The 24616-nt window shown below is 53.5% G+C and overlaps 3 protein-coding genes across 9 annotated transcripts; 2 read left to right on the forward strand and 1 right to left on the reverse strand.

Annotated features, from left to right (window-relative positions):
* Positions 1-471: 471 nt before the first annotated feature.
* Positions 472-3558, forward strand: LOC142419137 (tetraspanin-18-like). The gene is made up of 7 exons (XM_075521785.1): positions 472-628; positions 815-1009; positions 1635-1709; positions 2007-2105; positions 2333-2512; positions 2793-2876; positions 3428-3558. Exons 1-7 carry the CDS (start codon positions 572-574, stop codon positions 3473-3475), a joined length of 738 nt encoding a protein of 245 aa, XP_075377900.1. The 5' UTR covers positions 472-571; the 3' UTR covers positions 3476-3558.
* Positions 3559-4388: 830 nt separating this feature from the next.
* On the reverse strand, positions 4389-9253 carry UBE2T (ubiquitin conjugating enzyme E2 T). Of its 4 annotated transcripts, none has more exons than XM_075521819.1 (8): positions 9195-9253; positions 8103-8178; positions 7895-8021; positions 7481-7550; positions 6833-6938; positions 6232-6330; positions 5708-5791; positions 4389-4681 (listed from the first exon to the last, which is right to left on the reverse strand). In XM_075521819.1, the coding sequence occupies exons 3-8, from the start codon at positions 8001-8003 to the stop codon at positions 4556-4558; spliced, it is 594 nt and encodes a 197-aa protein (XP_075377934.1). In that variant the 5' UTR covers positions 8004-8021; positions 8103-8178; positions 9195-9253; the 3' UTR covers positions 4389-4555. The 4 variants fall into 4 exon arrangements, with proteins under 4 accessions (XP_075377934.1, XP_075377936.1, XP_075377935.1 ...); XM_075521821.1 differs by having other exon boundaries at positions 7895-8013; positions 9195-9247; XM_075521820.1 differs by lacking the exon at positions 8103-8178 and having other exon boundaries at positions 7895-8013; positions 9195-9241.
* Positions 9254-9637: 384 nt separating this feature from the next.
* Positions 9638-23856, forward strand: LOC142418946 (cryptochrome-1-like). 4 transcript variants are annotated; one of them, XM_075521446.1, is made up of 13 exons: positions 9638-9833; positions 10770-10957; positions 13335-13590; positions 13900-14335; positions 15323-15439; positions 17164-17311; positions 17905-18045; positions 18882-19052; positions 19216-19356; positions 19862-20013; positions 21026-21123; positions 21655-21765; positions 22919-23856. In XM_075521446.1, exons 3-13 carry the CDS (start codon positions 13548-13550, stop codon positions 23080-23082), a joined length of 1722 nt encoding a protein of 573 aa, XP_075377561.1. In that variant the 5' UTR covers positions 9638-9833; positions 10770-10957; positions 13335-13547; the 3' UTR covers positions 23083-23856. The 4 variants fall into 4 exon arrangements, with proteins under 4 accessions (XP_075377561.1, XP_075377563.1, XP_075377564.1 ...); XM_075521448.1 differs by having other exon boundaries at positions 13903-14335; XM_075521449.1 differs by lacking the exon at positions 13335-13590.
* The last annotated feature ends 760 nt before the right edge of the window (positions 23857-24616 follow it).

Below are 24616 nucleotides of genomic sequence, written 5' to 3' on the forward strand. Positions count from 1 at the left end.
GCCGTCGAGGGCTTCCCCGGCTGCCGACAGCCCCGGAGAGCAAATGTCTGCAGCAATAATTGATGGCCGAGGTCGCCCTCGGCCTGTCGGGGACGGCTCGTCTTTCCCTGCCCAGAGGTTTAATTACCTCCGCTAACGACAGCCGGGGCCGGAGACTCCCCTCCGCCCTCCGCCGCCGCCCAGCACAATGGCGGATCCTGTTCCCCATCAATCATTCATGCCCCTGCGCGGGAAGGGGTTTCTTGGGGGCTGCTTGGCCGGGATTTGCCAGCCTTCCCGGCGTTACAGAGGCGCTGCTGGTGCCGGGGCAGGCGGGAGGCGCCGGGGTCACCCGCCGTCCCCGCAGGGTGAGCGGTGGCAGGGTTTGGAGGGGACGCAGGGTTTGGGGCTTTTTGGGGGTGCAGCGGGAGATGGGAGATGCTCCGGGGATTTCGGGGCGCTGCGTGCTGGTTGGGGGCAGCCCCGTGTCCTGCCAGAGCCGGGGAGTCCGGGACAGGTCGGGGCTGGCTGTGGCCAGGGCTCTGCTCTCCCCTCTGCAGGGACGAACGCTGCCGTCCCCCCCGGCGTCCCCATGGGCGTCCTGAGCTGCATGAAGTACCTGATGTTCACCTTCAACGTGCTGGTCTTTGTGAGTCCGCCTGGGCCCGGCGGGGTGGAGGGGACCCGTCCCCGGGGCGTGACGTCTCCAACCGGCTCAGGGGGTGGGTGACACCAGTCCAAGGGAGGGGACCCCAGCAGAGGTTAGAACATCCCCGGTCCCCGTGGGGCGTCTGGGGATGGTCCCTGCACCCCATAACCGCGGCGTGTCCCACAGGCTGGGGGGACGTGCCTGGCGGGCGTGGGGGTCTGGGTGGCCGTGGACCCGGCGGGTTTCCAGGACATCGTGGCTGCCAAGCCTGTGCTGAGCGTGGGTGCCTACCTGCTGCTGGCCGTGGGCATCGCCCTCTCGCTGCTGGGCTTCCTGGGGTGCTGCGGGGCTCTGCGCCAGAGCCGGCCGCTGCTGCTGGTGGTGAGTGAGGGGAGACGGGTGGGGAGGCAGGCACGGGACGCGGGGAGCCGGGTGGGCAGGGGGCTGCGGGGTGCAGGAGCTTGCGGGACGCGGGGAGCCAGGGGATGGAGGGTGTTGGGGGATGCAGGGTGTTGGGGGATGCAGGGTGTCCTCGGAGGAGCCAGGAGCCCGGTGTTCCCCACCCTGGCCCCGTCAGCCCTCAGCGCACATCCCAACCCGGTCCCAGCCTGGTGAGTCTCTGAATTTAGAGCCCAGAGGATTTTGTACAGCCACTGAGCGCGGTCGCTTCTCTCTGAAGCCGCTGCCTTGTCCCACACGGCATTTCCGAGCTTTTCCCCTCAATGGTGAGGGTTAGAAACCCCTTTCTTGGCACCGACACCCCAATTTCTTTGGCATCCCCAGACCCTGGCAGCCGGTGCTTGTTTTTAACCCTCCGCCTTGCAGCCACAGTGCTCGGAGATGTGGCATCTGTCCCCAGGAGCTGCACACTCGTCCCCTGTGTCCCCCTGGTCTCAGGGGCACAGGGCACGGGCAGGGCTGGCTGCAGAGGAGGGGAGGGAGAGCCGGGGCGAGCTGCTCGCGGGGTCGGGCTGGTCTCCGACTCCTTCATCCTGCTGCCTTCCAGTTCTTCATCCTCGTGAGCCTCGTCTTCGTCACGCAGCTCGTCGGGGCTGTTCTCTTCCTGGTGCACTGGAAACAGGTACCGTCCTCGTGCCCTGACGCCGTGCCCAGCCCCTCTCCGCCCTCCGTCATGCCACGGGTCATGGCCCCGAGTACCCCAGGGGCCTGGGACTGGTGCGGGGACGTCCTTTCTCACCCTCACCTTCATCACCAGCACCCTGATGCAAGCCCAAACCCGGGTGGGTGGGTCCCATGGGTGGGTCCCCGTGTCCCCTCAAAGAGAGCTGATGCCCTGGCCAGCGTGGCGCTGGGTGGGTGCGCAGCCCCATCCCTGGTACCGGTCCCCCAGTGCTCACAGATGGCACCCATCCTGCAGATCCGGCCGGAGCTCTTCCTGTCCGAGCTGCGGAGGAACTACCGCGGGGACGAGGGTGCCGAGGTCTTCTCCACCGCCTGGAACACCCTCATGGTCACGGTGAGCAGCCGGGAGGCTCGTGGTGGGCCGTGGGGGGGGGGTGTGGAGCACCCACAGGACCTGCCGAGGGTGACCCCGAACATGGGCGAGGGGCTTGTGGACCCCAGACAGACACTGAGCGCCATGCTGGGCTGTTCCCCCTCCCTCTGTCACCTCCCCAGGCGACGTCCTGTGTCCCCCCCCCCCCATTTTGACAGCATGTTGATGGCATTTCCCTTCCATTTCAGTTCTCCTGTTGTGGCGTTTTAGGACCTGAAGACTTTGGGAATGGCTCCCGCTTCCAGGAGCTGCACCCGGGGATGCCCTGGCCGCGGGCGTGCTGCGCCCGGGATGGGCTCCTGCAGGCGGGCGAGCTGCTGGGCTGGGAGCAGTGCCAGGAGAGGAGCCCTGGCTACATCCACGAGCAGGTAGGACACGACCCTGCCGTGTCCCTGCCCTGTCCCCAGCACTTCCCAGGCTCATGGCAGTGGGGCAGCAGCACCCTCTGCCCCTGAGCATCGGGGACAGGAGCCTGGGACGCTGCCCGCCTGCGGTTCTGCAGCCCAGTGACTCCCCAAGTCCCCAGCTTGTCCTGCCCCACCACGGTGCCACCCCCCACACCCATCTCCCCACACCTTCCTGACCCTCTGAGCTCCCTGCAGCCGTGGGGAGCGTGAGGGAGCCCCTCCAGCGTCTCCGTCCCCCCAGGGCTGCTTCTCCACCTTCGGCAGGACCTTGCAGAAGTACATCTCTCTCCCTGGGACTTGCAGCTTGGCCGTGCTGGGCATCGAGGTACTGAGCGGGGCCGGAGGGGACAGGGCTGATGGGAAGGGACAGGGCAGGCAGCGGGTCACCTGGCGCGGGCTCTCTTAACCAGGAGGGTGGTCTGTGGGCGAAGGGAACACAAACGGGCTCAGGATGGACTCACCCAAGCCTCGAGCTGTCACGATCGCACGCAGAAAGCGGGTGCACATACAGCGGGTCCATCTCGGGGTGTAAAGCCAGCCTTCCACTGCGGGCGAGTCAGGTTAAAGGACGGGGGAGGGAGGAGGTTTGTTTTGCTCCCACAGGCCCTGGAGGGAGGCGCGTCAGGCTCTCTGCAGACCTGGGGAAGGTCAGAAGTGCCTCCTCCACCATGGCGTCCCCTGTGCAGCACCAGGACAGCTGGTGTGCGGCCCCTCGAGGGGGCACAGCCAGCGCCCGATGCCTGGTTAGGCCAGGAGCAGAGGACAGCGGCGGCCCTTTAGCCTTTGGGCTCTCAGATTTCAGCGAGCAGCCGCAGCAAGGTGTAAGCACAGCCCCGCAGCGGGGGGCTAACCTGCTCCCCCCTCCTGTCATTTCAGATCTTCGCCATGTTCTTTGCCTTTTGCCTTTATTACAACTTCGACTGAGCAGGATGAAGCGCAGCAGGGACAAGCCCAGGGCTTTGGAAACAGCCGCAGGCAAGGACGCTCCGCTTCCTCGCGCATCAGAGCGCAGCACCGATTACTTCCCCGAGTCCTCTCTCTGCTCCAGCAGGCACGTAAGGAGGGGCCTGGCCCGCTTTTCTTGGAGCAGGGACGGGACACAGGTTAAATTCCTGAGAGAATTTAACCTGTGAGAATTTATTCCTGAGAGAATTTAACCTGCAGAGCAGGAGGCTGAGCATCAAACTTGCTCCCCCTGCGATCTGCCATGGGTCTTCACCAAACTAAACGGTTCTGGTGACAGGGAGTCCTGCCCCCCCCCGCACCTTCTGACCTGTTGCACCACCAAAAACTCTCCCCCTTCCTCCTAATCCTCTCCGGCTTCTTGCCCTGCACGTTGCCTCCCTGACACCCCGCTCTCTTCCACGCCGGTCCTCCGGGCACCCTCTGGGCTTTTCTTCATCCCTCTCAGCTGGTGCTTTTCACTGGCCACCTCCTGGGGACACAACAGAGTCGAGACGCAGCCCGGGTCACCTTAAATGGTCCCAGGTGCAACTGGAAGCGAACAGGCTGCTCTACAGCCAGAGGTTTAAGTCTTAGGAGCCTGAAGTTTTAACGACCGACTTACCCTTTAGTAGCCTTGACATTACAAGGAAAGCGAAGCCTTTACCAGAGAAGCATTTCCACGTGCTAGTCCTAAGGGGTCTGTTGCTCAGCTTCTGCCACGGTTGCCTTCTGAGGCAGGGATGGTAAAACAGAAACTGAAATACTCGGTGCTGAAATCCCATTTCTCCGAGAGAAAGCTGGAAATCGGAAGCTGAACCGGTACTTCCAATTTTCCTTTTCTTCAGAATATTCCAAAAACTCCACAGAACAAACCAGAAAAATATATATAAATTAAAGCTTTATATTTTATTTATATAATGGAACTTTTCACAACAAAACCTAGGAAACAGAAGAGCAAAGCCTGCTACAGCTACATATTGGTTAAAAAGTTTAGGTATACCCGCGTAAAGAGAAGAGGACAGTGAAAGCAAAGGCGACAGCCGCAAGAACAAAAACCACCTAAGACTCCAGGCGCGATTTCTTCTCCTTCTTGCTGATATTACTCCCTTTTCTTTTCTGCACGGTAGATTCATTGGCGGTACTTGTTTCGCTTTGGTTTACTTTCTCTTCCAAAGGCTTGGAAGCCTGTGATAACACAAGAAATAAAAAACAGCTGTGAGTAATTCGGTTTTGCAGCCCCCGGTGCCGCCGTGCATTCCCAGCTCTGTGTGCGCGCGCCCTAGAACACCCTGCGCTCCAAGAAGATCAGAACTGACCGTGCTTCCAGCTTTTATGCAGTGACCCTTCATATCCTGCTCCCACTGCTGGAAATTTTAGGAAGGGAGAATGACAGGAGAGCAGGAGAATGGCTGAGCCTAGACGTGCCACATACACGTATGAGCCAGGTCTCTCGGGGGCTCAGCTGTAAAGATCTCCTCACCCCGAGCCCTTTTAACGACCCACGCGATTAACTTGCCCATGTGTTCAGGGCTGGAGTGGCGAGCACCACTCGTGGGGCTTCCAGGTAGGAGACATCCCCCTCTCGGAAAGCGTGGTGTCCAAATCAGGTGGAGGGAGGGAAGGCACCCAGGTGAGGGAGAAGGTCCAAACATGAGCAGATCAAAACCCGTTCCCCAAAATCACTTAAGTGCAATTTATTTTTATGTGACTCCTCTGTGAGATAAGTCAGGGTGCAGAACGGAGGCAGGAGAAGAGGAAGGGGAACGGCAGGAAGGCTGCACTCTGCCGGGGATCAGGGAGATCAGGGTGAAGGGATGAGCAGGGGGAGAACAGGCGTAGCTGAGCATAAGGCACAACCACAGCAGAACATGGAGTCTGGTGGGAACAGAGCTGGGAAAGAAACAGGGCTGCAGGATCCCTGGGGAGGGGTTTTATCAGGCTTCTGTCTTACTCATCCTTCCTCCTTCTTGAGAAGCACTGCAATTATTTGTGAATGAACACATTTATTTGGAAGGAGTGAATCTAATGGTCTTCGAAAAAAAAAGTATAATGAAATTAAATATGCATCCAAAGCAGAACAGAAGGGGAGGAAAGAAAGCAAGCTGCCAGAGACAGCTGCACAAAGTGATCGTGAAAGGCAAACTGAGACAAGAAAGACCGTTCACAAAGAGGGAGCTACGCTCTGCCGAGCAAGCGGAGCGTGTTTCTTACCCTCTTTTGCTGGCTTGCGTACTTCTCAGTCCACTCTTTGGCATTTAGCAAGAACAGTTGCCTGTTGTACTTGTACTCCGAGGACTACGTGCAATGAGGAAGACAAAGACAGAGATTTGATTTCATACAACCATCACACTGAGAAGCTGGGACTAAGGTCTGGCTTTAGCACTCCTAGAACCAGACCAAAACCACTACAAGCATGCGGCATCAAGCATAAAATTCATTTTGCTTGCTTTAGTTTGCTTGAAGAATGCACGCTGCCATTTGCACTGGCAGGCTTGAAGACAAGACCTTTACCACCTCTTGTCCACTGCTGGCATAAACCCTGTACCGCGCGCCCCAGCTGCTTCAGGGAAATGCAGCCGTGTCCCCAGGCCTGATCCAGATCAAGCTACACTGCTATGTAACGTGCTAGCGTGTTAATCCAGAGCGAGTGAAGTGCAAGCACAGCCTAAATCTAACACACCGTTCCTTCCCAGCCTGTGCCCGTGGCCGCAAGAGAGGAAGAGGAGCTCACGTACTATGTCTGCCATGAGAGGGTCGTCAGGGTTGGGCTCCGCCATCAGCAGCTGTATGGAGGTCAGCAGCGTGGAGATGTTCAAGGAAGGTCTCCACGCACCCTTCAAGGAAATGAGGCGAGAGAAGCAGTTGAGCAGAAAGAAACCTGCCCACGGGCTGCCTAGAGAAACCTCAGGACTTACAGCATTTAAACCCAACCTGCCCACAAGCTGCCTCAGGACTTACAGCATTTAAACCCCCACGGAAAACACCAGATCCATTCTCCCCACACAGGCTGTGGCCTCTCCGAGGAAGCCTGACTGACAACCACAGGCTGTACCCTGCGCATCTCTGCTGGGCCGGTATCGGGGTAGCCCGTTTGCAGAGGGCCACCTAATGCCTTTTGACTCCAATCCTTAAAACCTTGGAAACTTATATGGAACGAAGGTGGTCATGTTCTAGTCTCTAAACAAAGGAGGCACCGCTCAAAAACTTTACTCCTGTGCTCCTGTGTAAATAAATCAGTAGCAAACAGACATTCAATAAGGCTTTTACAAGAAAAAGATAAGGAGTTCATTATCCTCTTCAGGCTCGCTTACCCATGCCCAAGCAGCACTGTCTTACCTTTGGTGGTAATTTAAGAACATCCAGGCAAATCCTTCCAGCAGAGTCAATGTTAGGATGATAGATAGGGGTCAGAAAGCGAATCTTTGGGGGCTCAAACGGGTACCTTTAAGGGATGAGCGTTAAGAAACAAACAAACAAAATCTTTATATTTGTACGCCAGTTGCTTCATCACCCAAGCAATGCCGTCATTTCCTTTTCCCAGCCATTTACTAAGTGACATCCTTCCCCACAAATTTTTGGAGGAGGCAGTGCTCTGCCTTTGATGCTTTCAGCTGTGTCCGACTAGCACTTTCCTGGGTAGCTTTCCGCAAAGAAGCGAACGTGATAGGAAACTTTCTACTCATGAGAGCGCTCCTTTCCAGAAAGCTTTAAGACAATATGATAAGGTAGAGATCTTGTCATAGTGCTTTTAGGTTCTTAATCACACGTCTTAGGATGTCCAGTGTGAAATAAGTGTATCAGCCAACGGAATTAATAATTACATTCTATAAATGAAGGGTCTCGCCTAATCAACCACATTCTTTGTTGGGAGACTAAAGGAGAGACCAAAATGGTAGCACTTATATCAAATAGCTTACATCAGTTAACTTATGTTTGAAGGAAACACTACACCAGCTACTTAACTAGATGTCATTGCCCACTTACCTTTCAGGAACAACTATTTCCAGGTTGAATATTCCTTTCTCATATGGTGTGTCTGCACCTCCTAAAATTTCTTTAAAAGCAAGATTAAAACATAAGCATTACATTCCAAATCACTTGGATTTGTCCAACAGTCTCCACATACCTCCCACAGCTACAGAACTCTAACACTGCTCAGATCTAGGAATAAAAAAAGAAGTCATCTTATCTGAGACCAATTCCACCCCACGGCAATCGAAACCATGGGCAGACTGACCGAGCCATAGGCCAAGCTATATTTAAGGAAAAACAAAAAAAATACCAAAGCATTTTCCTAAGTTCCACACTTCCATGCAGCCTATGAAGTACATGCCACCCAGCGAATCCAGACCTAGCAGCGAACTCTAATACATCCCTCACTTATAGAAAAGTACGTACGTGCTCGTAGGTCATCTAGCTGGTTTTCATTTTGCCAGCAAGTGATGCCTGGAGGCGGCTCCATGGTCAAGAGGGAGAGCTCCCTCTTCAGTCGCGATGCTCTTTGCATTGTGCTGAAACTAAGAGACTGGATTTTATTGCTGGCAAAATTAGCTTTTCAAAAATAGCACTTAATATTGAGACTTCTTTTTGGCTAAGGAGAATTAACCTGGCTTTCAAGTTGTTATCCTGATGTGATAACCAGAGTCTCAGGAGCCTGTTCCTGGAGCTGCTCTCGCATCCAGCTGGAGGAGGAGAACCAAGGCCCCACCCTTTATAATCAGTCCTACTCCTCAGTCTGTCCCCAGCTGAGTCTAATAAACCCTCCCAGTCCACCACCGCGCTCCACACCCCTAACGGGACAGTAACACCCACCCTGGGATGACCCTTGTCCCTTTAGGGTGAAATACTGTCCCTTCATGGACAGGGATGCCCATTGCCCTGCTGCAGCCACCTACCCCCAGAGGTGCCTTAGGCTGGGACACCCACCAGTGCCCCCTTCCTCCAACTCCCCCAGCAGACAGGGACCCTCTTCCCACCCCAAAGGCACCCTGCTCTCCTTTCCAGTGTAACAGGAAAACCCAAAGCTGCCTCAGGGATGGGATACTCCCTAGTACAGGGATATCCGTGACACCCCCAAGGCAGGGACCTCCTCCTCCTCCTCCCCCCGCACTGCTCTGCCCTGCGCATCTCCATGGACAGGGAACCTCTTCCTGAGCTTACAACCCCACCTCCCGCGGGCAGGGACACCCCCGGCCTACCCTGAGGGGGGACAGTGGGGACCCACCCCACACAACCCAGCCCAGACCTACCCACTCACCCCTAAGGAGGGGAAAGCCCTCCCTGGCCGAACTACCCCCGCCCAAGGCTTTACCTTCCTCCCCTGGGCACAATTAACACCACACAGAGCAGAAGCCACCCCCGTCCCCCGGAACTACCGAACCTCTCCTCAGCCTAGCTGCACCCCCCAGCCTGACCACCTCTATGGAGGAACAGTTTCACCCCCCTCCCGAGAGAGGACCCCTCTCCCTCAGCCTAATTATCCCCTCACACGGACGAGGACTGCCCGCCTCCCCCGCCCTCACGACCCTCCCCGGCCTCACCGCTCCCCCCCGCCAAGGACGGGAATGGCCTCCCATGGCCTAACCCCCCCGAGAGCCGCCCCAGCCTCACGGAATCCCGCCAGGAACAGCCTCCCCCCCAGCCTCGCTGCTTCCCCCGGCCTAACTACCCGCCTCGGCCCAGCCGCCCCCTCACACACCCGCAGCCTGAGGCGGCAGCGGCGCGGAGCGCGCGGCGGAGGCGGGACTTCCCTCGGCGCCTAGCAACGAGGGGGACGCCACGCGGGCAGCCCCGCCCCGCGGCCCGCCGGGCCGGCGCTGATTGGGCACCGCTCAGCCCCGCCCCCTCGGCGGCGGCCGTTCGAATTCGAAGTGGAGGGGGCTGCCATTGGAAGAGCCCTGCAGGCGGGAGCACGAGCCCCGCCCCTTTGGTAACCCCCCGCCGTATGGGCGTGGCTCACACAGTGCGGGGCGGGCGCGGGCGCGGGCGCGGGCGCTGCCGCTGCCGCTGCCGGGACGGGGGGAGCGGGGCCGGGAGCGGGGCCGGGAGCGGAGGGGCCTGGGGCCGCCCCGCCGCCATGGGACGCCCCCAGCTGCCGCCCCCGGCCCCAGCCCGGCGGCCCCGACCCGCGTCAAACCTCGGCCCGCGCCCCCCCCGCCGCCGAGCGGCCCTTGCGTAACGGCGTCGGCCCGGCCCAGCCTGGCCCCTCCTCCCCCGGCCGGCGTTGTGTAACCGGGCACCGCGGGGCGAGGGGCCGGGCCAGCCCCCGCCGCCGCCGCGGGGCTCCGGGAGCAACCGGACGCCGGGCCCGCTGCGCCCACGGGCGGCGGGGAAGGAGGTAAACGCGGACCGGGGGCGCTGGGAGCCGCGGCGGAGGCGAGGGCCGGGCCGGGCCGTTCGCCCCCCGCCCGCTGCGGGCTCGGCGCAGGGGCCGCCTCCTCCGCTCCCGACCTCGTCCCTTCCCCGCCCGGCTGAGGGCCCCGGCCCGTCCCCCGCCACGGGCAGGGCTGCCCGGGCCCCGAGCCGCCGCGGGGGAAGGGCCGGCCAAGGCCCTGCAGCGGGGTGGTTTTGGGGCTCCTGCTGGTGCGACTTAAAATGCCATTTTCTTGTAGCGAGGGCTACGTATAGCGCTTAATTTATCACCTCAGCTACTAGAACAAGAGAAATAACACAGAGGTGTTGGATCAACAGCAGCCTCAGGTCTGGCTCGATGTGGAGGCTGGGATTATGTAACCAAATTCATGCAAAAAATTGGGATTCTTCTTAAATCCCAATTAAGGAATTGTTCTCAAGCCTGTCAAACCAGAATACCGTTAAGCAACTTAACAGGGACAGTTATTCCACTTCAAAAGCCCAACGCGCAGTTTCAGAGGGCAGTCGCGAGGCTGCTTTTCCAGCTGGCCGACACCTGTATTTGAAGCTTTATAATGGCATCACTGTCACTTCTAAGCGGACAGGCTTATAGCCGAGGAGAACAGCCAGCATTTGACTTAACTGGACAATCGAGAGTGCCCGCAGAGGAAATTAAACTGTTAAAAGTTTTCCTTCCTAGCTCGTGGGCCTCGGTCCCTACATGCCCCATCTTGCTCTGCCGGCTGCGAGCGGCGGCGGAGCGGAGGGCGGTGAGCCGGCTGCAATCCTCCTCCTCTCTTGGGGATTACACAAAAGCCTCGAGTTGCTCAGACCATCTTTGATGCAGAATCCACCTCGATGCATATATTTATGGTATTTAGGAGTGTTTAAACCTGGGTAACTAATTTCTCCATGCTTGTAGGAACAGGAGCGGCGCGGTTGGATCTGGATGGTGACGCTCTGACGACGGCTGCGTCCCTCCAGCAGATCTCTGCCTGCAGAGAGAAATGCTTATCAGCGGGAGAGCCATGATGGGTGGTTGTGTGGCATCCTCTTTTTGGGGCCACCCATTGTAAAGACCCCAGAGCATCAGCCAGGTAACACCGCGAGGTAAGGCCCAGGTGTCTGATTTGGGGTTTTCCCTGCTTCGTGTCGTGGTGTACCGCTCCCAAAGTGTGGGGATGCATCAGGCGCGAGGTGTGTTTTCTGCCTGGTTGGTTGATTTTTGATGAACAGAAGTAATGCAGACGTGGCAGGGGGTCTGCCTGGCCTTGCTGCGTGAACGGCCTCAAGTCACCAGTCCGTGGAGAGTTAGAAGAGTAACGGTGGATAAATCCTAACGCAAAGTCGATCGACAGACAGTGCCTGCTCTGCCTTCCCCCCACTGCCCCAGAGGATCTTCCCCTTCCTCCTGACAGGGCAGGAGTGTCTGAGGGTGCAGTCCCTTGGTGCTCAGCCACCACCTCCTTTCCGACACCGCCCGTAGTGTACTCCTTTCCAACACCGCCCGCTCCGTTCCTTGTCACCCAGCGGTGGGTCCCAGCTCCCCACCTGACCCTGGCACCTCTTTGGCTCTGGGCTCACTCCCTCCCCAGCGGCCCCAGCCCCTTTTCTTGGAACCCCTGCTCCCGCCAGCTCTGATTCCCCCAGTCCCCTGTGCTGGGATCCCCAGAGCTGCTCCTAACCCCAGCCCTGCAGCCCACCCAGGGCTAGCCCTGGCCTGGTGTGCCCCTGCCCTGTGCCCAGTCCCTCCCAGTCCCTGCCCTGGTGTGGCCCCGCTCCCCACGGCCGTGCCCCACTGGCCTTGCAGGGGATGCCACCACGGAATCGATGGGATGGGCCCCTACCCACCCCATTGGACCCCCTCCGGGACACCCTGGGCTCGGGGCCATCCCGTGGGGCTGTGTGGGGCTGGAAGCTTTGGGGTGGCCCCATGGGCTGTGTGGGACCCCAAGTTTGGTGTTACCCCATAGGCTGTATGGGGCAACATACAGCTGTGGGGCTCGGCTGTGGGGCTCAGGGTGGCCCCACAGGCTATGTGGGGGTGCAGGGCCCTGGGCTTGGGGCAGCCCCATAGGCTGTGTCCCGAGATGGCGGGGTTCCCATAGGCTGTATGGGGAGGCCCTATAGGCTGTACGGGTCTGCACAGCCCTGGGCTCAGAGCAGTCTTCTAGGCTGTGTGGGGCCAAGGTGCACTGGGCTTGGGGTGACCCTATGGGCTTTATGGGGCTGCAGAGCCCTGGACTCGGGGTGGCCCTGCAGACCGCGTGGGGCCGCAGGGCTCGGCATGGCCCCGAAGGCTGTGGGGGGCCTTGGAGCCCCCGACTCGGGGCAGCCCCTGGGTGAGGCCAGCTGGTGCAGGCTGGCCCTGTGCTCCTGCCCCAGGATGCAGGGGACCCTTCTAGCACCCTTTGCACGGTTTGCTACCCTAAAGGGCCAGCTGGGTGCTCCCTCGAGCAGCGGGAGAGTCGCCTTGTTTTTCCTGTTCTCCCAGGACGTGCGGGCAGGGCGGTGCCTGAGCTGGGGCGCAAGGCAGAGCACCCCGCAAAGCCCAAACCCCCGAATTCGGCTGTGCGCCGTGCTGCCCAGCGCTCGCGAGCCCGTGAGTCTGCAGGGTTCGCTTATCGGGGGGGTTGCAACGGGCTGTGTCACGGCCTGGGAGTGCAACTGGCTTTGTCTCGGTGATGCTGATGAGTGTTTTTGGGAACAGGGCAAGTCAGGTCATCTTTTATGAGGCTGGTAAAGCTGTTGATTGTGGGTTGAGCGGGGACAAGGGGCTGAGTCACCTATTGCAGCCCTTTGGGAGGGTGTGAGTGGAGCAGTTCGGCTGGAAGAGCGGAACTGGATTAGAGATTATTGTTTGGTTCTCTGCTAATCCCTAATCTCTTAATGCTTCTCTGGGTGGTAACGCTTGAATCAGAAGTAGGCGTGGACCCACCTCGGAGGTGGGTGTTGAGCTTCCCCCCTTCTACGTGGGAGAGAGCGAGCTGGGGAGACATCGCTGGGTTTGGTACAAACACAAGGTGGCAGCTGGGCTCATCTTTTCCGTTTGCTGCTGTCCGCTGAGCCCATCACCGCCGAACAGAGCAGCCGGCAGTTGTGGGGCAGTTTCTCAGACTCTGCCCTGAGTTCCCCCAGACTGAAAACCAAGATCAGCCCTCCTGCCTGTCCTCTAAACTCAGCTGAAGCAGTTCAAAGGGGAATGAACGTGTGCTAATCCCTACATCAGCCCCATCTTAGAAAAAGAGCAGTTTTGTGCAGTTACCACCACCCAGCTCTGCTATAGAGAGAGGAGGGCTTCTCCTGAGACTTAGAAGCACCATGAGGTCTCCTGGGTCTAGGAAAGATGGATAAAAACTATGGCAAAGCGATGACTTGAGATATTATGCTCTTGTATCAGCATTGGTTGGGTTGTGCTTTGCTTTCCCTTGTTTCACCTTGAAGTCTTAACAGGTTTGTTAGTGAAGAAACATGCCGTGTCTTTCAGATGTCTCCTACTGAAATCCAGAAAGGCTTTTCACTGCCAGAGCGAGTGTTGTATCGGGTCTCTGATGAGATGAGGGCTCCTGCAGAGCTGTTCTCCCCGCAGCCCGTTGTGTACGAATGGAGGGAGAGCTCCCTGAATCATCTTCTCGCTGTTGACTTACGGAGGGTTTGCTGATGGCCACATCTGTGGCTTTATAAAATGTTTTTGCAGTAAATGGAGCTCTGGCAGCTCTGTCTGTCTTTATTCCTTCCTTCTGGTGAGCGCTGTTGGGATATAATTTAATTTAGGGATTTAATTTAGGGACTTGAGTGACTCATTTGGGGAAGAAGCCGTTCTCTGTGGAGCAAGGTGGCGATACAGCTGCTGAATGGTTGGACCTGGCTGAGGAGAGCAGTTTGGTCCCGTTTCTGCTTTTCTCTCTCACAGAAACTTATCAAAAAGTAGAAGAGATTTGCAGTAAAAAGAGCTGGGGGCTGTTTGGAGCTCCATTTCTTATTGTTAATTGACCTTGTTCTTCAAGAGGGATCGTGTATCCCCAAAGCCGACGGTTCCCTTCCTCTTTTAGCAGATCTGAGGAGAACAGCCAGGATGCTGCATCGCACCATTCATCTTTTCCGGAAGGGACTTCGGCTTCATGACAACCCAACGCTGCTGGCTGCGCTGGAGTCCTCGGAGGTTGTCTACCCTGTCTACATCCTGGACAGAAAGTTCATGACGTCCATGATGCGCATAGGGGCCCTGCGGTGGCATTTTCTGCTGCAGTCCCTGGAGGATCTCCAGAGAAACTTGTGTCAGCTGGGCTCTTGCTTGCTGGTTATTCAAGGAGAGTATGAGTCTGTTCTTAGAGATCACGTCCAGAAGTGGAAAATCACGCAAGTGACTCTGGATGCGGAGATGGAACCATTCTACAAGGAGATGGAGGCCAACGTACGACGTCTGGGAGAAGAGCTGGGGTTTGAGGTGCTTTCCCTCGTGGGCCACAGTCTGTATGACACCAAACGGTACGTGATTGCCTCAAAGACCAGTGAGGTGTCTCCAGGAAGGTTTATTTGAGATTTAGCAAGCATCAGGGAGAAAAGGCCAAGTATCCTGGTCTTTCTGGATCCTGATGTGTTCCTTTTGAGACAGTTGGACTATCTGAGATGAACGTGGCACTGTTTGCTGGAGAATTTTTGTGTTGGTCTGCTGGAAGTAACAGAAGAGATTTTGCACAGGTGTTAGGATGTTGGGCTGTGATTTGAGCCTAGAGAGTTTGTTAATTTTTTCCTTTTTTGGTAGTTTAATTCACTTCAAAACTTACTCTTTTAAAAGCTACTCTTTTAAACAGAGTAGAAGGAATTCTTTAACACATTTAATAGGACTTTTCCATAAAATTTTTGTGTCAGTTTTTTTTATATCTTTCTAATCAACTTTCACTGGTGTCTGGATACACTTGGACCCAAGCTGTTATGCAGAGCTGAATGACTGAAGATATTGAAATTAATGATAATAGGGAGGTGAGCAGTAACAGCTAAAACAGCCTTAAGACTCCAATTCTGGAAAGCCCCTAATTTACGTAAATGAATGGATGTATGTGACTTGCTGTCTTGAATTCAAGCTGTCTGTTTGCACAGGTGGTTGCTCACATAGAAGAGTTATTTACTGCCCTGAACCTGGGGTTTTTGTGTGACCAGGCTGGCTCTGGCAGCCCCAGAGGTGTCCTGCACCTTGCACTCTGCCGTTCTGGCTATGTCTGGCTGTACAGAGCTGCCCAGTTGAAGCCGTGGCTGGCATCCTGGTCCCAAGTTTGTTGTCTCAAGTCCTGAGAGACTGCTCTCAGACGGATGTACGTTCACCTAGGGAAGTTTTACTTGTAAAATCTGTAATTTCCACATTCAGTTGCATGAACTGGGGCTGTTCTGGCCTGTGCTGTCACCTTCCTATCCACCGGCAGCTCCAGCTTCCTTCTTGGTTTATATTACGGTGAAAAGTGATCTCATTTTACTTAGGATTTTGGACCTGAACGGTGGGACTCCCCCGTTAACATACAAGAGATTCCTTCACGTTCTGTCTCTGCTCGGTGACCCTGAGGTGCCTGTCCGAAACCTAACAGCTGAAGACTTCCAGTAAGTAACACCTAGACAGCAGGAAATGGCAGGTCCTTTTTCTCTGCCCAAAAGAAGAGCCAGGGCCACGGGGCGTTTTAAATGTCATGTTGAATTACTTCTGTGCGTAGAGGGTTATGGATTGTATGTATGGGGGATGTGATTCTGCTATTGGGAGGGGAGAGCGGATGAGAGGGGGCACAGTCCGAAGACTTAAGCTTTTGCAAAGCACATTGAAACAGACTTTTAAGGTATGTAAAAATTTAACAGAGGAATGACTAAGGAATTACAGGTCTGTCTCAAAGGCATGCTCTACCTTCCTCACAAATCAAGATTCAAGGCAGGAATTGGATGAACCACTGCAGTTTGTTTTATGTAGGAAGTTCGGTTGAATAATCATACTGTTCCCTTCTGGCTTTAAATCTTTCTCTCCTCCCCTCTGCTGTATGGGAAGGAGGGACCGAGCTCATGTCTCCCAGGACTTGAGAAGAAGCAAGGATGTCTTATGAGAGTCAAGGATGTCTTATGTTTAGCTCTTTATGAGGAGAGGTCAGTGATCCAAAGGGAGGTAAGACTGGGGTAGGAGAGAGCTGGCCACTGGGGATGGGACTGCAGATACTCGGGACTTGTGTCAGGCACCTCCTGAGTGACCTCAGCTCTGTGTTGGTAACTTAGGCTTAGGTCTTCCCATCTTGGGAGGATCCCATTAATTCCTGAATGTTGTCCTCAGATAGCCCCATGATAAGACCCATGTAAGTATTGGGATAGATCAATTCCTGTATCTTTTCTTGCACTGTTTCCCCCCCCCCCGCCCCCCCTTTTTTCCCTAATTTGTTTGTTTGCACTTTTTAAATTAATGATGATGAGAGATAAGTGGTTCACATGCTTTCCAGCAGGCCTGTGTTAGGTCAGTGCTCTGACAGCTGCACTGGCCCCTTCTTCTGTAGGTCTCTGCAACAGAGCACAGAGCTGAGGTCAGTTTTTTCCAGGTAAGTAGAAAGATCTCTACTGATATCTGAGTTTGTTCATGGTTTTTGAGAAGGCTGCATACCACTGACACTTCCTTGAACCTCCTCTTCTGTGTTTTACAGGGGGGGAAAACCATACCCTGATGCTCTTCCAGCCTCCCAGAGGGCAGAGGCCTTGGGGAAGCCTCAGCAGCCGATGGGGGGGGACTGCGCAGGGGCATGGGCTTGGGGAGCCCCCACCTTGGTTAGGAAGGAGCGGCTGGGGAGGCGGCCCAGGGAGCTGATCTGCCTCCTTCCCTATGAAACCTCTCCCAGAGCGACCTCTCCTCAGAGGCACAGGAGCTGGAGCGGCCTTTGGAGGCCGTGCCAATGCCCCATAATTATGTTTAGAGTCTGAGGAGGCTCTTAGTCCCTCCCAGGGATGGATGAGACAGCTGGGGGAAGCTGGAGAGGAGGTGCCTTCAAGCCTTGTGTAGCGCATGGGAAGCGAGAGGGGTGTCTGGGCTGTGGGGGCTGCAGCCGACTGCTCTGAGTGCTGTACTTTGGTGGGTCTGTTCCTCTTCCCCCAATTCAGGCTAGAATTACCTGGAGCGATTGCAGGACGAGCTTTTTCTTCCCCAAGGAGAGTGCAGCCTGGGGTTTCTGGCTGTGCTTTCGTTCCCCTGTGCTCTGGCTGTGCTGCGAGAGAGGAGATCTTGGCGTGTGCAATGGGCAGGGGTCTTCCTCCCTCTTCTGGCTCCGGTTCCCTCTTTGAAAGAGGCCTCTCTTTCGCCTTAGGAGATGTAGGCCCCCTGACCCGGGCCTGGCTGAGTGTTACCGGGTGCCTCTCCCCGTGGATTTGAAGATCCCCCTGGAGAGCCTTTCCCCCTGGAGAGGAGGGGAGACCGAAGGGCTACAGCGCCTGGAGCAACACTTGACTGACCAGGTCAGCCTTGATTTTAGATGGGTGATGATGGTGGCTCTAGATGGGCTGAGGTTAGTGTCCACCTTGCTCCTTTTATTTGTGGTTGTGTCTGGACCTCAAGAAACTGCTCAGCTGTTCCAGCTCTAGTTGAATTTTTCCCTGCCAGGGCTCAGCTCTTGGCAGCCAAGCCTGCCTTGGTGCTGGCTGCTTTTAAGCAGATGCTTTACCCACTCCCAATTTCATAAAGTGGAAAAGATCTTCAGTGCGGTGCTGTTGGACGGAGAGCGCTGTTCCCCGCGCTACAAAATCACCCGGCTCCCTAGGGAGAGCAGAGCTTCACAGCACCCACGGGTGGGACGTGGCCTTGATGTTGGGCTTGGAGGAGGTCTGTGTACTTGGAGATCTCGGAGGAGGATGGCAGCCTGGTCTCAAGATGATGTCGTCCTTGATGGTGGCGTTTGTGGGAGGATGGGTGGTGGGAGCATTTTCCATGCATGACGTTGAACGGCCCTCTCTGATGCAGAAGCCAGTCGCCCAGAGTTTTGTCCCTGTTTCATTAGCTGGACATGTGTCACCTTGTACTGCCTGAACCTGGATTTCTGTTTTCATTTTAGGGCTGGGTGGCAAGTTTTACTAAACCGAGAACAATCCCAAATTCGCTGCTTCCAAGCACCACAGGCCTGAGCCCGTATTTCAGTATGGGCTGTCTGTCAGTTCGTGCCTTTTTTTATAGGTTGTCAAACATTTATGCTCAGGTAAGAAAATAATCGGTCATAGTTAAGCAAATCCAGCACTCTCACGTGTCTGGCATGTGAGGCTAGGATTTAACACTCGGACCGTCTTGGTAGAGACCTGATGCATCAAAAAATGCTGCTTTGCTAATGTCTTCTCACAGTGTCCTGTGAAATCTGAGTGGCTTTATATGTTGTGTGAAACACCTGTGAATGTATACAGCTTTTCCCAATTAAGTTTTAGAAATATGATAAATAGGGAGCAATGAGACCTGGCAGCAGCAGGGAAGCCCAGGAAAACTTTCCTAAAATTCAAGGAGTTCAAGACATCTGCCTGGCGTTTAAGTGAAGTTTTTGATCAGTTTAGCCTGTTCAAGCAGTTTTGGTTTTAGATATCATCTGTTTTCATCTTAGACAAGTTTTAACTATAGCATAAGCCAAAACCAACTTCTGAAAACTTGTTTGATTCTTAAGTAAAGTATGGTTAGAACCAACCCAAGAAAACCAAGGTCTCCCTGAACCTCGTTCTTAAAAGTATCTCTTGAGACATGGCTGAGTCACCTGAATTCAGCTAGCCGAGCAGTTAATATGTTAATAAACTCATGTTTGGTTTAAGAAATCCCAGTGTGACCCCATTTTGGAAGGTAGATGGAGAACGTTTGAGGTAACACTGAGGTCTAGCAGAGTTCAGCTTTGCTTTTGGGCATACAGCATTGCTTCAGACCTCTGATTTCTTTGGCTTTCATGGTAAAGTGCCATGAAGCCAGTAGTGTAGTTAGATTAATCTTTATTTTATGGGCCTGACAGTCACAAAATGAGTGAGATTGCAAAGGTACATATGACTCGCGTGTCTTTTTCAGGCCAAGCATCACTCTCTGCCCCCAGTGTCACTCCAAGGCCAGCTTCTGTGGAGGGAATTCTTCTACACGGTGGCATCAGCAACGCCAAACTTCACCAAAATGGCTGGGAACCCCATCTGCCTTCAGATCAGTTGGTATGAGGATGCAGAGAGGCTCCACAAATGGAAAATGGTAACAAGACGCACTGCCACAACTGCTACGTTTCAGTTTAGAGTTTTTCTATTGCCTGGGATTGGTCCCTGCTAGCTATTTGAGGTGGGGCTTACAGCAGTGGGTAGGAAAGAAGCGTAATGAAGCTTCACGTGGGAGGGCTGATGTTTCTTTTCTGCTGCAGGCACAGACGGGGTTCCCGTGGATCGACGCGATTATGACCCAGCTGCGCCAGGAAGGCTGGATCCATCACCTTGCTCGGCACGCTGTCGCCTGCTTCCTGACGCGGGGGGACCTTTGGATCAGCTGGGAAGAGGGCATGAAGGTTCACTTCTGGTTTTTTGTTTTCTCTGTTCTGGCTGACCTTGAGAAACCCCTGCAAACCGTGAGCCTGGCAGCGGGAGGTGGTACTGTAGAGCAGGGCTTTGTTACTGAGCCTTGCTAGAAATCTCATGGTTTATGAAATCTCATGGTCTCTCTCGTGAGACTGAGCCCTGCTGTGCTGGGTGCAGCGGTGAGAGGTTCTTCCCATCCCCAAGGCCTGATGATTCTGGATGATGAGGATGTTGGAGACCTGCTCAGTCTGCAGCAGGTCTCAAAGCCAGACCTTTGGGCTTCGGGTTGCTCTGTCACTGGGTCCTGCTCTAGCTTCCTTCTGGCAAACTGTCTTGCCTGTGTGTCCTGTGAGAAGGGTAGCCCAGACCAGCACGGTGCTGTGCTTTTAGCAGCAAGCTTCACCCTTCATCTCCCAGGCTGGTTTTGTTTATTTTTTGCAATGTAGCCATTTCAAGGGTATTTCTCTCTTTCTCTTCGTGTCCCTTGAAGTGCAGGTGTTTGAAGAGCTGCTTTTAGATGCCGACTACAGCATCAACGCAGGGAACTGGATGTGGCTGTCGGCCAGCGCATTCTTCCACCACTACACACGGATCTTCTGCCCTGTCCGCTTTGGGAAACGCACAGACCCCGAGGGGCAGTACATTCGGTAGGGCGATGCACAGCGTGGTCTGCTCTGCTAGTCTTCCCAGGCTCCTCTTACAGCAGGAGCTGATGAACTTGGTCTGTTTGAAACACATACCCCTATGAAACAGGGGTCATAGCAACGATTAAGGAAACTGAGGCACGGAGAAGCAAAGAGACATGCCCATGGTTGCCCAGATGATGACTGAGCAGGGCATTGTCTTGATTTGTGAGCACCTGTCGGCTCCAGCACCGTGTTTGATCACCAGGCTGACTCCTCTTTCTAAAGGACTTGAGTAGAACTTCCCACAGCTCCCCCCGCTCCAGTCTGTGCTGTGCTTCTTGGTTTTATAGGCAGTCTGATTCATTTCAGACACTTAAGTTTTATTTCCCACTCTGAGTGAGTCCTCTTTGCTTCAAAGTCTCGGTTTCCTTATCTCTAGATAAGGTACTGATGGGCTTTCTCATAAGTAGTGGGTGATTTTACAGCTGACTGCAATAAAAGCAGGCTGTGTTGTCTGAGCAAACAACTCCATTTCCCCCCATCTCCTCTTCCTCACATCCTGTCTAGCTTTGTGTCTTGTCAAGGGGAAGCCCATGCTGACATACCTGACAGTGGGGCAGAAAATGACTCTTCTGTTCTGTAAGAATTTTTTAGATTTTTTTTAAAAAAATTTGTTTGTTTTTGAAATTTATTAAAGTTTAGGATGAAACGTCAGTGAAAATGTTAAAAATAAAAATATTTTGGATGAAGTAAAAACTGAAGTAATATTTAAATCAACCCATTTATTCTTTGCTGTACAGTTAACTTTTGGAAGACATCACCCCATAGGGTGTTTGTTATGGTTTTTATGTTCTGAGGGTTTCAGAACATAAAACCAGTTCTTTTGTGCAAAATGAATCAGAACTTTCCCATGGATTGCAGCATCAATACAATCACCAAGAATTAATATGGCATAGGTTGGTTTACACTTCTCTTAAATGTATGACTATTTGTCTGCAGGATTATAAAACCCCATACTATTCCTGTTTTGTAGGAAATACTTGCCTGTACTAAAGAACTTTCCCTCCAAGTACATCTACGAGCCCTGGACAGCATCTGAAGAGGAGCAGAAGCAAGCGGGGTGTATCATAGGTAATTCCTTCCCATACCTTGCTAAGGATTTTGCTGCTGCTAACTGTCCAAAATAATTACATGTGTGAGATGGAAGCATCACACTTCCAACACAAGTCATGCATTTATCTTCTGAAAATGGATTAATCCAGCAGTCTACCTTCTGTCAATCCTCCTTTAAAGTTTTTTACTGGAGTCTAATTTCAGAGTACGTATTTTGCCTCAACTTCATGTCCTAAAACTATTGGATCACTCTAAGTTGTTGCCTTTGCATTTATCTGTCTCGGATGCTTGGCTGTCTTTAAATAGTATCTGAACATCTTGTGCTTTTACGCTTGCTGTAATGCATCTTTGAAGTCTCTTCTAAGCTTACGTCTAAATGGGAGCTCTTACTCTTTGATGGAGAGAAATAGGCACTTCAGAGAGTGCGTCACATGGTCTATCTTAGATGCCATTTATTTTAAGAAAAGCTGCAAGCATTTGCCCTGGTGCAAATCCAGTGAAACGTCCTCGATTAGTTCTATAAAGGCTGCTGTCTCCATGTTGCACCAGGTCAAGATTACCCCTTCCCGATGGTGAACCACAAGGAAGCCAGTGATCACAACCTGCAGCTGATGAAACAGGTCAGAGAGGAACAGTACAGAACAGCCCAGCTCACGAGAGGTAAGGGGTGCTGCAGCACTGGATGCTCAGTGTACTGCGACGCAGAGGCTGTCACCAGCCTTGGGGGTTGGTTTTGTGTTGATTTCCAGGACGCCTTTCCTCTTGGTTACCAACACCCTGTGCTGCCCTTCTAGTTACTATTAAAATGGGAAACCAGAGGCTCAGCAGTGTCCCTTCCCTTCTGGCTGCTCTTGCAGGATGGGAGCTTGCTTGTGCCTGCTGGAGGAATGCCTTCCCAAAAGCAGACCTTCTCTGCCTTCTGTAGGTCTGCACAGACAGGCTCCCCAGCCCCCAGGTTGGCGAGGTGTATCTCCAAGGTGCAGAAATCTCTGCAGCTCTGCCCACGCCTCTTGCGAACCAGAGCATTGTTGTTTGTCCTTTTTACCGTGATCTACCCTGCCCTGTAGCAGGAATTATTTGAGACTCCCACTGACCGCTAATTAGCAAAAAGCCCTTGAGAGCTGAGTTGCTCTAAGAAATTTACCTTTTCACCTTGTTTTCTAAGTAGGTTAAGCACAGGCATAACAAACTGGTAGTTATCAGGTAAGGCTGGAACACTCAAAACTTTGGGCTAGCCTGAACTAATTAGCTATTTCCAATCACAGAGATGTTCCACTTACGTGGCACCCGTGCTCCTAAAATTGAAATCCTAGGGCCTGTGGTGAGCTTGTAGCCTCAGAGGAATCCTCTGCAGGAAGGAAAGTGAAGCAACGCGTTTGTATTTAACAGTATGCCATAGCAGCCTCCGTATGCATTACAGAAATCCAACGTGCAGCAGCTGAGGGGAGTCTTAAGTATTCCTGCCTCAATTGCTGTGGTCAGAAGGAATTAATTGTTCCCAATCCTGTGCACACTAATGTATGCAGGAGGTTGCACATTGGTACCTGCCAGATATAACCAATGTATGCTGACCGTTCTTCCACAAACCCTTTGGTATAGGGGAGTAAATATTGTTGTGATTGCCCTTGGGAGATATGGAAAGCCCAAATCCGAGAACCAGAGTCCCATGCTCCCAGCGTTGTTCTTGTGGCCTGTAAAGAGAAGCATTTTGTGGCATGCTTTGTAACTTCACCTGCTACTGTCATTGCGGGCTGTCGCACTGAAGTCGGAGAAGGACTTGCAAACTTCAATTCTTCTTTCCTTCTTGCTGTAGATGATACAGATGACCCAATGGAAATGAAGGTAAAGCGTGACCAGTCTGAAGAAAACGTATCAAAAGGAAAAGTGGCCAGGATGACAGAACAAACGGAGATCCCGTCAGGGATTACCCATTGGGAACCAAAAAATGGCAAAAGGGGAGAGCCAGGGGCCAGCTGAACTGGGCAAACTGTACTCACTACCTTGCCCTGCAGCCTCTTGTTTGCGAACTGACCTCCAAGAAAAGCGTTGTATCTTGAATGTGTTTGTTAGTGCAGTTATTTTGGATGAAATTGTCTATCTGTGAGCGGCTTACAAGCCGTTTGTTGCAGCTGTTAGGTAAATTCAAGAGGTGACTGGTTTTGACAGGACATGATGCCATAGGGTTGTTCAAATCCACTTGATGTTCATGCATCTGTATAAATAGTTTTAGGGATAAATACTAGTCTTTCCAACATGCCAGATAAATGTCAGTTGAGGAATATATGCACATTAATGTGATCACACATTAGTGTTAAAAGCTTGATTTGCTTGTCTTGTAGAGACAGAGGTTTAGGGATTTTCAGATACGGTTTTTAAGTTCACAGTTTGTGCTCGCAGTCCCCAGTTTGGGGAGATACAGCAGAGCGCAGCCCGTTGTCAGGTTGTGCGTAGTTCTTATGACTTAAATGGGACTTCTTATGCATTTTAAGGGCAACGCTGCAAAATGTCTCACTGAATTAGGGCTGATGTACAACTTCCTTCACAATAACTCTCCTTCTTGGCTAATTCCTCTAGAACTGTAGGGTAAATATTATTTCTATCATGTACCACATGTAAAAATTTACCCTTCCATTGAAATGTCTCGTTGTGAAGTTTCACAAGATAATTAGTTAATTATCTTTGTTATGGGTGGGGTTTTAGTGGGGGTGGGGGGATTGGAGTGTGTTTTTAATCACTGTAGGTATAATTTTTGGTTTTAAAAGAAATAAAAATTATTTCTGACATGAAAAATGTAAGGTCTCTAGAGCAATCTGTTACCACAATTGGCATCCATCCACCCTCTTTGGAAACCTGGCTGCAAGACACATCCAGCAGCAATCCAGTGCACCCAAACTCCTTCACCTTGAAAGCATCCGTGGGCCTGGCACAGAAGCAGCACAGGGCCCATGTGCACCAGGAGGAGGCCAAACGTTGCTCCTAGCAGCACCTTCCAGTGCTGCTGGTGGCCTGCAGGACCTGTCAGGGAAGCGCACGCTGGCAGCAGGGCGGCACTGCCTCTGCTTCTACAGTAAATACAAAAGGACTGTCAGACCGATCTGAGAGGCTGGTTGTACCCTCCCGCTGCGCCGAGCCCCCATCGAGCTCCTGGAGATGCTGATGTTACCTGACACTTTAGCTCTTCGGCAAACCTAATGATTTGCAAGGATGACCAGAATGAAAGGCAGTTACCGAACCCCTGATGAGGGGGAGAAGGCCAATGCAGTGCTTGTTACTTTGGGGAAGATGACTGCTGCTCTGAAGCCTCCTCGCATCCATCATCTTTTTAATTGGGTTCCTTCCTGTGCTTAAAGGGATTTATTGCATCCGTCTCTGCAGTGTTGTAGCCCGGTGCAGGTGGCCACAGGAATGCAGAGCTGGTTCTTGCCTCATGTTTCAAGGCATAGTCATTGCCTTCAAGTCCTAAATGGGCTGGTCTTCAGTTATCTAAAACATCTCTACCTTGGAGTGCTTT

This window comes from Mycteria americana, chromosome 20 (genome assembly GCF_035582795.1).
Source record: "Mycteria americana isolate JAX WOST 10 ecotype Jacksonville Zoo and Gardens chromosome 20, USCA_MyAme_1.0, whole genome shotgun sequence".
In the NCBI taxonomy this organism is placed as follows: Eukaryota; Metazoa; Chordata; class Aves; order Ciconiiformes; family Ciconiidae; genus Mycteria; species Mycteria americana.

Excerpts from the sequence above, each read along its gene's own strand:
- LOC142419137 (XM_075521785.1), top strand. The coding sequence starts at position 572 with ATGGGCGTCCTGAGCTGCATGAAGTACCTGATGTTCACCTTCAACGTG. Across the intron at positions 1,710-2,006 it reads TCCTGGTGCACTGGAAACAG|ATCCGGCCGGAGCTCTTCCT; the intron begins GTACCGTCCTCG and ends CCCATCCTGCAG. Across the intron at positions 2,106-2,332 it reads GGAACACCCTCATGGTCACG|TTCTCCTGTTGTGGCGTTTT; the intron begins GTGAGCAGCCGG and ends CTTCCATTTCAG.
- UBE2T (XM_075521819.1), bottom strand. The coding sequence starts at position 8,003 with ATGCAAAGAGCATCGCGACTGAAGAGGGAGCTCTCCCTCTTGACCATG. Across the intron at positions 7,551-7,894 it reads GCTAGATGACCTACGAGCAC|AAATTTTAGGAGGTGCAGAC; the intron begins GTACGTACTTTT and ends TTGCTTTTAAAG. Across the intron at positions 5,792-6,231 it reads ACCCTCTCATGGCAGACATA|TCCTCGGAGTACAAGTACAA; the intron begins GTACGTGAGCTC and ends CATTGCACGTAG.
- LOC142418946 (XM_075521446.1), top strand. The coding sequence starts at position 13,548 with ATGGAGCTCTGGCAGCTCTGTCTGTCTTTATTCCTTCCTTCTG. Across the intron at positions 14,336-15,322 it reads AGTCTGTATGACACCAAACG|GATTTTGGACCTGAACGGTG; the intron begins GTACGTGATTGC and ends CATTTTACTTAG. Across the intron at positions 18,046-18,881 it reads TGTCAAACATTTATGCTCAG|GCCAAGCATCACTCTCTGCC; the intron begins GTAAGAAAATAA and ends TGTCTTTTTCAG.